This window comes from Sinocyclocheilus rhinocerous, unplaced genomic scaffold (genome assembly GCF_001515625.1).
Source record: "Sinocyclocheilus rhinocerous isolate Xijiao unplaced genomic scaffold, SAMN03320098_v1.1 scaffold72, whole genome shotgun sequence".
Lineage (NCBI taxonomy): Eukaryota > Metazoa > Chordata > Actinopteri > Cypriniformes > Cyprinidae > Sinocyclocheilus > Sinocyclocheilus rhinocerous.
Window position 1 is genome coordinate 1479249 of NW_015628351.1, and position 17127 is coordinate 1496375.

A 17127-nucleotide genomic window follows, 5' to 3' on the forward strand; every position below is an offset into this window, starting at 1 on the left:
CACAGTTGACATTCGCAGCATAAGAGCTTTAGTAAAAAGTTTATTCGAAAAAATTTATATTTAAGAATTATTTTAGAACTTGGTATTTGTTTGCCTTTCTTTTGCTTTACTGACAGCAGCACTGGATCTGTATGAACTGCTCAAAAATTATTATGTTCTCCAGCATGATTTGAGATGATTCAAAAAACATTTTGAGCTTCAACGGAAGAACATCTGACATATTATCAGTGTCACAAATTATTTGATTAGTGACATAAAAATCTGAAATATTCCTTTATTTTCAGTCAAAAAAACTATTTGTGCTTTTGGACTCCACTGTATATCGAAGTACCATCACAGTACTTTTTGGCAAGGGACGGAACAGCTAGTTTGACTTGTTCTTGTAAAGAAGGGTGATGTTTTTGGCCTTTATAGGGCAGCATAAGAGGGTTTTCATACCGGCGCTTCTCCTCTGACGGGGTCTTTGCCGTTAATGCTGATCTCTCCTTTTCTGCTGGCCCTCTCCAGATTCACTGTGCTCCATTCGTTCAGCTTGATTTTTTCTTTACTCCTGTTGCACACACACAAAAAGATGGGAAAAATGTTTATTTGCCCCTCTTAATAGCAATATGAAAATAAACCCAAAAGCTACAGTTAGATAAATTGAAACAGAACACAACACAGCCGAGTAATTATAATTGAATTCCATTTGAATATAACTATAGAGAGTGCTGTTTACCTAATGACAGCTGGTCCTTTGCCCAGGTCATATCTAAACTCCAAGATACCATCATTCAGGGAGAGAGAGATGAAATCTCCTTTGCCGTCAGTCTTTTGACCGTTGTAGAAGATCATGCCTTTGGAGTCATTGGCCAACAGAACCACAGTCATGCTGAACTTTTGCCTGTGAACAAATGAGTATAGCTCGATTAGATACATAAAAGAGGTTTTCTTCCTTGAGACAGGCAAAAAGTATTGTGAGAAACAATGTTCGCATTCAGTCAGCAAATATGCATCAAAATTGGTGGAAATGGATGGACTAATTACTGAGTTAACAGCTCAACCAAGTTACTGAACATAATTTCGGAATCAAATTCAACATGTCCGAATCTTAATGAACTTGAAATGACTTGAAACATGAACTAATATGAGTGAGATAGAGCATAATTAAACCAGTGGTGTTTACCAAGTATTTTTTGAGTAATGGTCTGAGAAGAAGGCATTATTAATAAGATATTTACCCCCGGCTTCACAGACAAGGCTTAAGCCTAGTCCCAGACTAAAATGTAAGTCTGAGCTGTTTCAGCTGAAAGAAACTTACACTGACTGATCTTAAAATATATTAGTGCCATTGTTATTTCTCAAGATGCACACCAGTAATGTTTTTTCTAAGGCACGTTTATAAAAATTACTTAAATGTCCTAATTAAACTATGGCCTAATCCTGATTTAGTCTAAGCCCTATCTGTGAAACCAGGCCTTAGTCTGAAAATAAGGTATTATTAATAAGATATTTAGTAACTGTTAAAATATTATCAACAACAATAGTTAGCAGTGACAAATACACAAAATATGATTATATGTTGTTTATTTAATTATTAATTGTATGATGATGATGATTATAATTATTATATTATTAATATACAACACAATATTGATATACAAGACACTTTCAAATAAAATATAATTCTTCTTAATAATAATCCTTACATATAACATGCCTTTAACCCAAAAACATTGAATATAACTAACATGAATGAAGTAAAAACACAAGCGGAGAGGACTTTGTCCTTGTCTCATTTCAGAAGACCACCACTAATATAACACTACTATGTGCATCATAATAATAAATGCAATAGCCAATATATAATGCAATACCTCAGATCCTGGCCGTAGAGATGAAGGCCCTTGAGCTCCAGGAAAGAATCTCCAGTAAAGTAAGGAATGAAAGCGCCTCCCTTGTCTGACACTGAGAAATATGAAAAAGTCCATTATGCTTTGCAGATAACTTAATGTGTTTGAGATGTTCCTCCAATTATGAGACCAGACAGTGACAGTGTATAGCTTATCCGATCACACATACACTCACACCCATCAACACATAGCACTGCCACTCAGCCCAGCGTGCATCCTGCAGTAATTACACAGGATGAGCGCATGCTCAGTCTGGAATGGTAGACTGAGATTAAAAAGCTAATTAGCTATTGTTTAACACAGCAGCAGCTTCGCTATTGTACAAGAAGACACAACACTTGCAGACACCACAAGGAAGTGAGGAGTCAAAATTGAAAGTGACAAAGGACAGGCCTTTATTTCTGTACTGCAATCAGCTTAGGACTTGGCAACATCCAATAGTAAAGGACAGGCCTGTTGTTTGGTAAATTACTGGCAACTGAACGGTCCTTTTTTGTTTTACCTATATATTTTGAAATATTCCATTAAACTACAACAATTTACAGTTTTTATAGCATTAGAATTAAGCATTTGTTTAGCAAACTAGGATGCTTTTTTCTTATTAAATATATATATATTTATTATAAGAACATATATTTATTACTCTGAAATACACCACATTGATTTTTCAAACACTATTCACTGATTATAAAAATCTTCATTTCCAAATGGCAGCTAATTAATGAATCACGCATTACTTTGTTCTTTAGGACAGCAGTGCTTCCGAGACAATAGCATATTGTATCTCCCGAGTCAAGTGTTTCCTGACTAGACTGTTACGTAATGTAAATTTCCGTCTTTCAGCACACTGCATGTATTTACCTTCTGGCCTGGTCCAGAAGGGAGCGCTCTCCTGTTTCTGACTTACTCATTTCAGAAGAGCCAAACGGGGCTGGACAGTCTCTTATCTGAGAGAGCCACTCTCCCTGGACACTTTGCCCGACTGACTCCCCATTAATCATGATGTGCAGCTGACTGATAGAATTACTCATCTCATTGATTCAAGCGATAAAAAAAAAACACTCCGTCTGATGGATGTGCTCAACTCATTGATTCTGGTTCACCTCAATTTATTTTAATCACTCGCTAATGGAGACTTTCTTAGACAAAAAGGTGACTCTATGGCCCCTCTCGTTTGACAGTTCTGGGTTGAACAGGTGCTTGCATGTGTGTGCAATGACATACTACAATCCTGGGGTACCTTGTGAATGATAAAAACTGGCCCGCCCACTATTAGTGACATCATATTGTTCATAAAAATACTGAAATAGTATTGCTGATACAGACAGTCCTGATAGTCCTGAAAATTAAGTTTTTAACCAATCAGTAAAGACTTGATGGTGACAGAAATGTGTTGGAAGCCATATAATGTGCAACAATCGGGTTCCAAAAGTAAAAGTCCTTTTCATGTTCTTCATAGGGAATTTGTAACAATAACTTATAAACCTTTAAAGTCAACCCTGCTGTGAGCTACAAGGTTGGTGATCGACTGTACATGCTTTTGTTGAATAAGCCCACAGTATTTCAACTTATTTTGTATTGTTTAACAGCGGGAATCCTTATGAGAGACTACATTACCCATAATTCTGTAAGAAATCTCCACCAATCATTCTTTTCCTCATTAAAGGAATAGTTCACCCAAAAATTAAAATTTTGTCATCATTTACTCACCCTCATGTCATTCCAAACCTGTATAAGTTTCTTTCTTATGTTGAACACAAAAGAAGATATTTTGAAGAATTTTGATGAACCAAAAAGTTGTTGGCCCCCATTGACTTCCATAGTATTTCTATCATTCTTCAAAATATCTTCTTTTATGTTCAACACGAGAAAGAAACTCATACAGGTTTGGAATGACATGAGGGTGTGTAAATGAGGACAAAATTTTCATTTTGGGGTGAACTATCCCTTTAAGCCGTTAAGTACACAGTCATGAGCCTGTGTCTTTTTGTCCAATTTTCAAATATTTTTTGCTTCAAATCAAAGTTTGCAATGTTGTGATTCACTTCGTCTGCTTGGTTTGGTTCATGGCTTATAATTCTTTAATGTAGACATTTTTAAAATCCCTATGGAGAAAATGAATGGGAAAAATATTTTCAGAACCAATGCAGCTGAAAAAAGAGGACGGTCACTATTGCACTATATAGGCTAATTTAACCTTAATTTAATTGGCTCAATTTCCCCTTTTCTAATGCTTGCAGTCTAAAACATCTGTAGGAATTTTAATGAGGTGAGAGAGGGAAACGCAACAGAGTGAGCGTGCTAATGAAAGCTTCGAAATGGCAAAAGAACGAAGCATCTCTTCCCTGGTTAGGGTCCAGCTCCCATAGGAGAGTAATCCACCCCCCCTCAACCCACCATATGTTTGATCTTCCAGTTCAGGATGGCATCTCAGACATAGTGTAAACGGGAAAATAATTTCAAATCACCTCCCAGATGCTGACTCTCCATTATATTAGCTGGTAAAACCTATTTTACAGTACTGGAGACTCCAACTGGAGAATCTCACTTTTACCACCCCACCATAACCGCAGCCTTTTTTCCCCCTTGATGATTCTACAGCCAATATCCCAGTCAGACCAATCGATCCTGACAAAAATCAATTCTGAAATTACAACTGAGATGTAGCAGTTATTTCAGTTCTTAGGAGAGTCGATAGGCTCATTTACTGTATTTTTACTATGATGTAGTACTGTACCTTTTTCACAGTGCTTGCCTTCACGTCCCATTGGACATTCGCATTTGTAACCTCCCTCCGGAAGGACCTGGCACCGCGATGACGGGTGGCATTTATTGGGGTCGCAAGGGTTGTGGGCGTCAGCGCAGGTAGGACCTGTTAACAGAAATTGACATTTTTTGTGAAACAAAAGATGATAAGAAGCCACTTGGGGAGAAATCAAACAACTTCCTGTCAATCCTCATACAAACTGGCTAGTTAAGTCACAGTGTAAGGAGGAAGAACTAATTGCACTGAAATGAATGAGAGAAATTAATATGGCGGCAATCAGTACTGCCTCACAAATCAAAAAGAGTCAATCACCTTTTTGATAGAGTTTGTTTACTAGCCATTAGCTGAAAGATAGCATTACTGTGATAAATACAGTTTTTAAGCATGATTTGAGATAAAGAAGCTAAATTGATGATACCACTGTTATCAGATTTTATTGCTAATATGAAATATGTTATTAAAACATGACTTTGAAAAACAGTTTGAAATCGAGCTGCCTAGAAGTGTTACAAAGATGGCCTTTGAGTAAGCTGACTTGAATTTCCACTTAAACACACTCTTAAAAATAAAGGTTCCAAAAGTGGGGTTTCGCAGTGACGCAATAGAAGAACAATTTTGGGTTCCCCAAAGAACCTTTCAGTTCCTATATTAACCATTTTTTCTTAGTGTGAAACATGTTTTTAATAAGAACATTTTTTCCACTATAAAGCACTTTTTGTTCAATGGAAAGATTACATGGATGTTACTGTAAATGTTCTTCCTGGAACCGTAGATTCCAATAAAGAAGCTTTGTTTTTAAGAGCGTAGAGGCTTTCTAATAGGATTCTATTTTGAATCATTACAAATTTAGATTAAGCTGCCGTGCCGCATGGTGTGCTTGTGTGCCCTCCTGGTTTGAGACTGAAAATCCTTCAGGTCAGTGCTTCTAGCCTCATCAGAACACTCCCATCATCACAAAGAACATAGTAGGGGATCACGCCACGGGCGGCAGCTGCTGCTTGCTGTAATGAAAGCCCCCGCCGCGTTCTGAGACGCTCTGCTAGGTGTCTCACTCTTTTGCTCTCAAACTATAAGGCCGCACTATCACGGAGACAGTGCGACAACCCTCCAACTTACAATCCTGCTCTTTAAACATTAAAGGTTATCCCACATATTTATCCCTCTAGCCAATTTCTTTGTGTACACTTCTACTTCAAAGGGTCTTCATTTTCCTACACACCTCATTGCAGCCATTCTGCAGCACTGAAATAAAGTGGAAGATATTGAACTGTATTATTATAAAGGTTGTTCAATAAAGGCTTGTGAGCAGAACAACAGAGCAATTTACTCTGGGCAATATTTCAAATGTCTGGAGCAACACTGCAAGATGGAGAGAAAAAAAGAAGCTTCTTCAAAGTGAACAAAGAGAACATAGTAACTTCTACAGTGTGGATGATTCCGACCGTTCCTTATGCTGTGAGAAAGCAAAGATGGACATACAGGAGAAAGCCAGAAACCGTTCAACATACAGCTGCATGCAGTAATTACAGGGCCAAGCACACCAGTGGAATATATACTACCGTTCACAAGTTTGCAGCTGGTATGGTTTCTTGATGTTTTGAAAGAAGACTTCTTTTATGCTCACCAAGGCTGCATTTATTTGTTCAAAAATACAATAAAAACTGTAATGTTGTAAACTATTGTTATTATTCGGAATATAATTTTTTGCAACATTATACATTTTGCCTTGTAACATAAAAAAAATAAAAAATTGCCCAGTAAGATCCAAGATACAGCTTCACTTTGTGTTTGGCACAATCACCATCAAATTTATCGGTGTTTTACACTCAAGTGGTTTTGAAAATCAAAAATCCATATTTTTTGAGTCTTGGTCTAATGATGACCTGAGCCAATTTGGTTGAAGATTGAACAAACTTTGTGTGGCAGACATTGGAAAATGCTCATCACAACATTGGCATTACGTACTAGGAATAAATTGGCACTAGAAATATTAAGACCTGCCTTAATGGGTGTGCCAAATACTTTGCTTAAAGAAAATGAATCCTATTTAATTTCTCTCCCAAAAATATATTTCATATTCTTGTGTATTTATTTATATAATATTTTTTACAAATATTTAGTATACAATAATATAATATATTACGGTATTGCTAGGTTTTGTTTAATTTAAACACATTTATTCAAAATAAATAAATAGAGACACAAGAAAAACCCTGCCTGTCCATGAGAGACTTGATCAGATTCAGTTAGAAGTTTGGTGCTTCAAAAGTGGCTCTGAATTAACTGAATAATGTTTGATTTTGTTTAATACGATCATTTTTTTAAGTTATTGAACTGTGAGAAATATAGCTTGTGTCTGTTGTTCTGAAAACATTGATGGTTCTTCTATTCACTTTCTATCCAGGACTGGTGAAATTTTTTGTATTCGCTGCATGTTTGTCCTTGCTGCCTTCATATTATTGGGTAAACACTCATCTTTCTTACATACCCATAAGGCTCAAAACTGATTAGACAAGCATCCTCTGCCCTGCTGAATCTTTCATCAATACAGTCAAGTCCAGATATTCAGAACTCAACAGAGAGTGACTGCAGAACCTTTTATAATTCAATAGTGTATAGTTAAAGGTGAAGGTTGTCAATTCAGCATCACTGTTGGCACCAAATGGAACAGCAATCTGTTTTTAGAGACAACACTAGCGTAACCGATGAAAGTGTTCAAATAAAATATGTTAAAGTCAAAAGGTGCACTTACCAGAGAAACCATTGACACATTTGCAGTGGAACATCTCGGCTTCTTTGACCTGGCAGGAGGCTCCGTTCTTGCAGGGGTTCGGCATGCATGGATTGTTGCCGCACTCACCCACGCCTGAGCCGTACAAAACGCTGTCGCCATTCTCTTGCAGGTTATAGAACAAGTTGTTGACGTCCAGCATGCGGATGCAGCCCACCAGGCCTGTGGAAACTGACGTCCTCTCCTTTACACTGCAAGAACAAGTCCGTTCTTGTCAGTTCCTTAATGCTCGTCTTAATTTGTAAATGACACGGAAAATGTAACAAAAGCATGAAATGATTAACTAAAAAACAAAGACATCTTCTTCTCAATTGAGAAAAGACACTCTCTGCCTGACTGAGAACAGATGGAAAAACATTCAATTAGACTCACAAGAACTCAAGTGGTGTTTCACAACATCTCTGACTGATGCTAATTTGATTTGGCTATTTCTGCTCAATCTTATTAAGTCATATTAGCTGTTCTGGCAGGTTTCTTCAAACATGCGCAGACAATCTCAGACAGTCAGTGGTTTAGGTTATTATTCTCCATATTGTTTCATTATGGCTTCTAACAAGACTAAAGAGGCTCTTGTTAGTGTTATTTAGAGGCGTTCTGGAGCTTCTCTTACTCTGGTATCATGTCTTCAAGCACTCCTCCGATGAAAAGGTCTGTGTCCAGGTTGAGTCCATCTGTTCCTGGGGGACTTTGTCCTTCAACGCTCGGCTCATTGTCCACGCTCAGCATGGCATTACGCCTGTTACGCACTACTACGAGCTGATGCCAGCGACCCGGTCTTACCAGGACCTTACTGATCACTGAAGCCGTCCCAGAACCAGTGTTAAACCTTCATGGAGAAAAATCACAAATTAAAATGGTTAATGGATCTGTAATGGCCATAAGAACTGATTTCCATCCCTAGAGTATATAACAAATGTGGGTCACTTACCTGAGCTCCACATGTCCCTCAATCAGTGCCAGAGACAAGAAGTCCTTTTTGCCCTTTTGGCCATTATACAGCAATATCCCTGTCATTTCCGAAGCTCTGAACTCCATGGCAATTCGCACAGTGTGGTAGGCCCTCATGGTTCGGAAAGCCAGGTAAGACTTGCCACCAAAGGATGGTATGAAGTACTTTATAACTGAGTAGGGCAGAAGGTAGAAGACAGATAAAGCAGGTCATCAGAGGCTCTCAACCTGGCCTTCAATCCCTTAACAGTCTGCTCTTTACTGATAGAGCGACAAACAAAAGTGTGCTTAAGTGTGTCTCCCTCAGATAACGCAGATACCCCTGTCAATACTACAGTAATGTGCAGTTCATGTTGTGTTTGCTTTATTCTCTAGGGTGAAAAAACATAGACCTGCAACGGTGAGTACTGTTGTTCTCTCTGGACCTTTTTCAGTTAGACATTTACATTCCAGACAGAGAATCCCCATGCTCAGAAATGTATCAACACCTCTCTCTCTTGGCTGTCTCTCACCCTTTTCTCGGGAGAATGCAAGGCCGATGAAGCCTTCTCTCTTCATCACTCTTTAATGGCCCGATTGATCAGAGGAAGTGTTTGAGGGCTGCTTACAAGCCTTTAATTAGTGGCTTTTTTCACCTCACAGCGGTTTGATACTAACTAAAGTTCATCGATGTAATTAGTGTCAATTATAACTTGACACAGCTGCAAAAGGTAGTTTCATATCCCAATACCACCAACAGAGACAATGAATTGAGCTAAAATTTCTTTTCAGGGTAACAGCAGGGCTACAATTTTGAATTCAATCCTTATTGAATACTTTTTCTTCTTCTTCAAAGGATTCAAATATGCCGAAATATTAATAATAAATAATAACAGTAATAAAAAAATACATATTTAATTGCAATCAATTATTAATAATAATTAATATTCAAACATATCTGAAATATTCAAGTGTACTTCTGTTGTGGTTTTTATTTCACACCAAAAGAAAGATCAAAAGAAATAGGAAACAATACTTTGCTTGAAGAAAATGATTATAATCAAATTAAATGCTAGTTTTTCTGCATTAAGACATTATTTTCATTATAATAAAACACAATTCCTAAAAAACAAGTCAAATTAGCATAATGCAAAAAAGTATCTATTTATTTTATTTAAATACATATATATTATAAATTCTATTAAAACACTGATATATTAAAATGTTTAAAACTGTAAAGTATTCATGGTAGTATTTGTTCTACAGCCTTTTATGTTGATTAAAAAACAACATATTATTAAAGCATTTTAATAAAAATCACCACTGAGAACATTATTATAATTTCCAGAAAAACCCTCAAAATTTAATTGTCCAGACACATTGCAGTAATGAGATGTATAAGAAAAAATGGATATGAAAAATTTATTTAATTTTCATGAAAATAACATAATAATGCAACAAATACATCTTAAATGGTCCTAAAAATTTGTTTTTGTTTTATTATGCAAAGATATTTTTTTTCTGTTGATTATGGGGTCATTAAAATATGACCTGGCTATGATTTCACCCAGTTGTCCCTGCAATGCACACATTTTTTCAAGTTTTTGTAGTTCTCCTCACCTTTCTCGCACACAGCTCCTCCTCTTCCTGCAGGACAGATACAGGTGAAGTCATTGTCCTCCTCCTCGCAGGTTCCACCGTGACGGCAGGGCTGGGAGTCGCACGGCTTGTTGCCGTGGACCGCCAGTCTGTTCTTCAGCGAGACTGTGGTTGTGGGGGCCTTGGATGGAGTGGTGGTGGCTGGTGCATCTGTGGTGGTCCTGCGGCTGGTGAAGGGCCATCTGGTGGTGGTTGGGCGGAGCGTGGTAAATGCAGAAGTGGGAGACAGCGTAGTGGTGGTGGGAGTTGTGACTGACGCTACGGTGGTCGTGGTGGTGGTGAAGAAAGGAACAGCTGAAAGGCCTAAAAAATGGGGAGATGTAAAAAGTAGGTCAACAGGCCTTAGTCAGGGTAGACATGTTTAATTCTTGACAAATGAAACAAGAGGCTGAGACATACAGTCTCACGTTCAATAAGCTGGATCTTTTTGAGTTATTTGAGTCCCGCGGGCACTTGTGGTTATCAAATGTCAGCTTGACGAGCAATCACATTCAACAAAGGCAGCAAGAGAAAAAGAAAAAGGACGGAAAAGCAATTTCAAGCAGGTTACCATAGGTGGTGATGCGGATGTTCTCTTCCTCAGGTTTCTTCACAAGGATACCAGTGTCTTTAGACGCCTTGAGCTGTTTGAGAAGGGCTCCCTCAATAGCCTCCACACTGAACCTTGTGTCTGTAGCACGAGAACACAACATTAAACAGAGCCAGAGGTGAACATATTGCACAGAAGAACCGGCACTAACCAGGCCCACCACCCTCGCACTTGACATAACATACTGCAAATATATACAGAAAAGCCTGCGTGTAATAGGCCCTTGGGAGAATCTGTTCTTGAACCTCCATGCATTTCAGGGACGTTGGGATGAAACACTCTAATAACGCTTCCACAGATGGCCCTGTTACTGGCCACCACAGACTGCCTTTATGACAGGCGCTTGTGCTAGAATAGTGCTCTTGTGCCGCTGAAGGGGACCAATAAAAAGAGAATAGCGAAGGAGATTTTTATCAGCTAGTGTGATGCTCAGGGTCTTAAAAGCATGAGAAGCGATGGAGACTGAAATAAAGGAGCTTTTTCAGAAGCCCAAGCTGATAAATTACCTCGCTAAAAAGGCCACACTTTGTGACCGCTCCGGCAGACAGAAAAGACGAGAGCCGTATCATCAGGGATTCTTTTACTTAACTTATACGCCTCATTCTGCTGTGTTGAATTATTATTTTCTTCAAACATACAAGGGAGCTTTTATGTGCTTTTTATTTCTTGCCGCGGGCACGTTTCTAAAGGAGCGCAGACTGGGGGAATTTTGATGTGAGAGGAGGATATAAGTCGGACTGTGTGCTTTGTATGCTAGAGTCGCTTTAGAAATAAATTAGAAGCAGCTTGAAACAAGAAAGTAAATAAAAACAGGATAACGAAAAACAGAACGACTGGGGGAGACAGATAATAAAGAACATTGAGGGGCAAATTCAACTGTACCATATTTTAACACAAAAAACAGTCTTCACTAAGCACTAAGCACATGCAATGCAGTTTAATCCAGATAAATGCACTGAAATATTTATATTAAGTTACAAATATTCTTGTCAGTGCAACACATTGTAATTGTCTATGCAAATTAGGCTAATTTTATTTTTCAATTTTATTAAACGTTGCACTTTCATGGAAAGTTGGTGGTAAATGTAATTTTATGTAAGAGATGTCTGTTGTAATGGCAACTGTTATTAATCAATGGTGATCAAATGATGAAGAAAAGCATCATAATTGGGCATATGTCCAAATGCACATTGTAGTTAAGAGCACTTTCTGTATTTTAAAGAGCCTGGATTGTGTAGAGATGTTGCACTATTGTGGAATAGCATGCTATATATAGCTCAGTTGAAACTTTCAAGTCAAGTGTTACTGTGAGATTTGACAAATGTGTCAATCAGCATGGGAGGCAGGTGCGCTAACAAGGATGCTCAAAACAGCAGGCTCTAGCGCCAGTCACTAACATGCCACTTGAGGCCAGGGGTGTGAGGTTTCTGTACACATCCTACTAGCTGGCCTTTGTAACACGCACCCGCCTAAACCTTACTACCATCCGGGTCACGGCACCAACGTAACTGGTCCTATGCGCACTGCTTGGAGTGGGACTCAAACGAACGTCAACCGGCATGGGAGGCAGGCATGTTTTCACCTCTTCACAGCTACTAGCTGGCCTCCATTACACAAGATGTGCTCAGTGTTAATTTTGTGGGGGAGTTTGAGCAATTAGATCGGGGTGCCAAACTCAGTTCCTGAAGGGCTACAGTCCTGCTGAGATTAGCTTCAATCCTAATTAAACGCACCTGATCCAGCTAATAAAGTCCTTCAGGACTATTTGAAAACTACAGGTATGTGTGTTGGAGCAGGGTTGGAACCAAACTCTGTAGGACAGTGGACCTCAAGGAGATAAATTTGGCACCCCTGCGTTAGATTATTTGGTAATAGTGAGTTGGCCACTGAAATGATACAAACAGCATGTGTACATAAAACATTATCATTGGGCACAATTCAGATCTTTTTGAGTTAACAATCTTTAAGAAAAACCTTTGGTGTAACTTTACCTGGGTCAAAGTGAACCTCGATAAAGGCAATTATGGAGTTGCTGGGGGCCAGATTCTTCACACGGACACTCTGGAAGTCTTTCTGCACATCTGACTTGCGGAACAACTCATTCAGCTGGAGAAAATAAAAGCAGAAAGAAAGTAAGACAGAGAAAAACAAAGAAGTAAATGCCCCAAGTGCAGTGCGTGAACTGGTAATAAGCTCGATGTGCTGATCTAGTTCTTGTTAACACCAAATTCCTCCACAGGATGAGAAAGTGTGTCAGTGGAAAAACTCTACTGAACCCCATCGGGTCTCGGTGCACAAATTGACATTTAACTGCAGCGCAGAAGTAATTACATGAACACGTTTCGAAGTCAGCGGTAAATGTCAGATTACAACGCTGCCTGTTTAGAATCGGCTCGGTTTCCACCTCGGTACACGTAGGAGAGTTCTGTCACCGATTTGGAATAACGCAAGACGAGCTTAGTTGCTGCTGGTTCCCTGAATACAAAGACCATTTCACCAAAACCAAATTCATTTCAGTGCACCTAATTGGTCAAAACTAGTGTAAACGAGAAGTGGTTTCCAATTAGGATGCACTCAATCGACTCACAAATTGCTTTGTGAGTTGTTCTAGCGCTTTCTAATGTGTGTGCACATTCTGTAAAAGTGCCTCAGCAGGAGGTCCATCGAGAACCCCATTCAAGTCACCCAAGGGCCTTGCGTTTTCCTTCTTCGCTCTTTTCATTCACAGCTGCACTTGAATTCGGAAAAGCGCACAGTTGTTGCAGACATAATGGCTTTTGCCTCTAGGCTGACCCTGTGTGAGTTCATTGTACTTTTGGATCCATGCTGGGCAAGAAATGAAAGGAGACGCTCCCTCCTTTCCTCCAGGCCTCACTGGAGAGACCCCCAACAAAACCAGGCTGCCCAGCATAGCAGGATGGAAATGCTGACCCAGAAACTGGTCTCTATCCTCAGAAGCTGCTTACACAGAGTTTAGTGGACAGTGTTGAAATTAAGTGACGGGAAAGATAAGGTGGAGATATCGAGGGGTGAAGGGGAGGGGGTGCTCCGCTGAACCTGGGGGCATCATAAACATCATGAAGAAGCGGGATTAGGACACGCTCAAGGCAAGTGAAACCATTTCAATTGCTGGCTCTGTACTGCCCATGGCCCCATTTGAGATTTGGACCTCACCGAGCGAGAGAGTGAAGTATGGGGGATTAGCTTTCTGTGTCAGGTAGAGCGCTCCTAGAGAAAGGCTGATTACATCCTCGCTTAGTCCCTGTCGGGAATCATGGTCACAGCACTAGCTAACATTAGAGTGATAAGTGGAACTCATTATCGTACTGCCCTTCATTCCCAGACACACCCAAAATGGGTTAACAAGCCGAGAACAAATCGCCAGCTTCTTCGGCAGATGCCGGCAGGTAGTTTGCAGTGTCAGCTGAAGAATGCAATAAAAACTCAGTGAAGGAAGCTAGGCTATCAGTATGTCAAAAGTATCGGTGAGTTGAGGCCAAGATACCAGCCAGTGTTGAAACCGTGAACTACAACTACAAATGATAAATAATCGCTTTTTGGAAATTAAATAAAACTAAACCAAAATAAACTAACAAACCAAATATATAAATGAATAATACTGACAAAAAGGTTATTAAACTTGCAGTGATGTATCAAATGCACATCTTGGTCCAAATGTTTGTTTATTTAACTTATTTGATTGTATTGTTCCTATATTCCATTCCTGCTTTTTTGTCTTTAACAAAAAATATTTTCTTTAAAAATATATATTAACAAGAAAAAAAGAAAAACCGTCAGTGAATTTAACTGTTAAAATTTGATTATTATAAATTAAGATTTGATTGTTAAAAATGTTTAATTGATTTAATTTCTTTATATTTAACTAATATTCTACAGTGAAAATTAAACAGCATATTAGTTTTTGCTGCACTCTTCAAATTAGTATCAAATAATGAATTTTCACTAGAATTGGTATGCGTTACTGACATGTTGGTATCGTGACTAGTGCTAGCAGACTATATTTAGCATCTGAACAGTTTTGAGCGCTGGTTGCTAAAATAGGATTTGTGTTGATCACAAACTTCAAAATCAAGTGTCTGTATTTTATTTTTATGTTACTGCTCTGCTTTCCAGACACTGACAGATCACCAGACACATATTTTTTCAAAAGGCATATTCAACCTGTTTCGTTGGATAATTCCATCAATTATCACAATGCATTCCGCATTAATTCCCAAGGGGCCAACTTGAAGAGAAAAGTAGTAAAGGGTTGAAACAAACAAGAAAAGAATCTGTGATAAACAAGAAGCTAATCTTCAATCAAGTCAGTTATTAGAACAACTACAGTGTTTTGAAACAACTGAGCTACTGCCACACAACTGAAAAATAAAGCATCACTAAAGCAGCATAAACTTTATGTAGTTTTTGTAGTTGTTTTTATAAAATGAAACTGTAACCGAAATCTGAACTTCTTTTCAAAGCTGAACTTAAAGTGAACTCAAGCATAACTCACAGCACTTTCGATGCTCCGAGCCGTTTCGCCGAACAGCTCTGACTTGGGGTCTTCCATCTCAGGCGTGTAGAAGACCTCCTGACCCTCTACCTTATCCAGGTGCAGGAAGCCACTGAAACGCATGGTGGCTGTGGGGCAATGCAGGGAAGTACGTATGGTTATATAAAAGACACTTCGATGAAACACAGTGCCAGTCCACTCTTAGCTACACACACTTGTGATTGGTGCAATGCCAGTCTGTAAGTTAGTGATGGAGCTTCTGTGAGGTTAGTCGTGTGAGAAAAGAGAGATTTGTTTGCAGTGGAGGTGGAGGTATAGGGAAGTATGTGAGAATATGGATAAAGGGAGAAGGTCTGGAAGGAAGGATGGACTGGAGTTTACCAGACCGAGACTCTTCCCAAAAGCTGGCATGGAGGACTGAGTGGAGAGAGATCGGTTAGACAGCGACACTGACATACATTGCACAATATATCACAGATAATAGGTTAAAAGACACTTTCATATGTCCCGACTAGGGTCGGGGTCATCATTAAACATTCCTTTAAGGTTATTGCTGACCTTTCTCATTGACACTAATAAGCAGAAAGAGCGATAGAGGATCAGAGGCCCGTTTTTACATGACGGAGAGAAATAAATAATGAATAAACAACTGAAGGAGAGCGGGGAGCGGGCCTGATGCTGGGTTCTGTGCAGCATGTAATCAGCTGAACAAATTGCCCAAATCAATCATGCCGGCCAAGCTCCAGCTTGGCTGGGACCGGGATAAGCACTTGCATGATTATCGTGAAAGATAGCCGTAATTGTCTTCTAATCCCAGGAACGGGTGAGTGACAGAAGCTGGTTAAAACTGCATGATAAGGGTCTTTTTGCACAGACACACATCACCTCGTATCTGATGGGACTTTCAAAAAGGAGCAAATGGGGGAGATTTGAATGTGAAGAGAGGTGGAGGGAAACAGCGATTGGATTCTAAATCGGAAACATCTGAGGACAGGAATTTCCCACGGAGCGCAAAGACATGTGGAGAAATCAGGCTTTAGATGTGGATTCAAATTTAAGTCCCAAATTCTCCACCACAATACGGCTATGGTCCATCATTTCTAGCGTCTACTCATTAAAACTGTCCTTATCTTTGGTTACAAAGAGTCCAGATGGCTTCCTGTTGTACAATGAGCTATATAATTTTAATTTACACTAGATATGTAAATTAATTCTTAACTAACATTTGAACTTTGATGCAGAGGGGTAGGGCAGAGGCATCTAAGACTCCCTAGTTTAAATCATAGGCTCAGAATTGGTCCATAGAGGACAACAGAGGAGAATAAACACCAACTATATCAGAAGCATGATTCCAGTAGTAAAAGAAATGTAAAACTTTTATTCTTTAAATACTTTTTTCCAGGGTCCAAAATTAATTTTGTGAGAAGTAAATTGAGAAAATTCAGACATAAATATTTCTCACTTAGCTTGATAATGTATTTTGCAGTATATTTAAAAATATGGTACATATAAAAACACATACAGTGCCGTGAAAAGGTTTTTGCCCCCTTCCTGTTTTTTATTTTTATTTTTTGCATATTTGTCACACTTAAAAGATTCAGATCATCAAACAAATTTTAATATCACACAAAGATAATGCAAGTAAATACAAAATGCAGTTTTTAAATTATAATTTAATTTATTAAGGGAAAAAAGCTACATGAAAAATTAATTGCCCCCTCCTGTTAAATCATGAAAGAACTGTGATTAACCACATTATTTTATTACATTTCACTAGCCACACCCAGGCCTGATTACTGCCAGACTTATTGAATCAAGAAATAACTTAAATAGAACCTGTCTGACAAAGTGAAGCATGCTTAAAGAGCAACACATCATGCCGCGATCTAAAGAAATTCAAGAACAGATGAGAAACAAAATAGTTGACATGTATCAGTCTGGAAAGGGTTATAAAGCCATTTCTAAGGCTTTGGGACTCCAGCGAACCAC

The 17127-nt window shown here is 38.8% G+C and overlaps 1 protein-coding gene across 1 annotated transcript in view; it reads right to left on the reverse strand.

Moving 5' to 3' along the window:
• Positions 1–17127, reverse strand: part of LOC107737670 (agrin-like) — a 283048-nt gene that overhangs the window by 18177 nt on the left and 247744 nt on the right. Inside the window, exons 20-30 of the mRNA XM_016549260.1 lie at positions 15139–15266; positions 12617–12731; positions 10587–10706; positions 9998–10339; positions 8379–8571; positions 8061–8276; positions 7412–7641; positions 4630–4764; positions 1857–1947; positions 719–883; positions 439–550 (exon numbers count right to left, since the gene is read on the reverse strand). Of these exons, the coding sequence (XP_016404746.1) occupies positions 439–550; positions 719–883; positions 1857–1947; positions 4630–4764; positions 7412–7641; positions 8061–8276; positions 8379–8571; positions 9998–10339; positions 10587–10706; positions 12617–12731; positions 15139–15266 (1847 nt within the window). The remainder of the gene's footprint in view (positions 1–438; positions 551–718; positions 884–1856; positions 1948–4629; positions 4765–7411; positions 7642–8060; positions 8277–8378; positions 8572–9997; positions 10340–10586; positions 10707–12616; positions 12732–15138; positions 15267–17127) is intronic.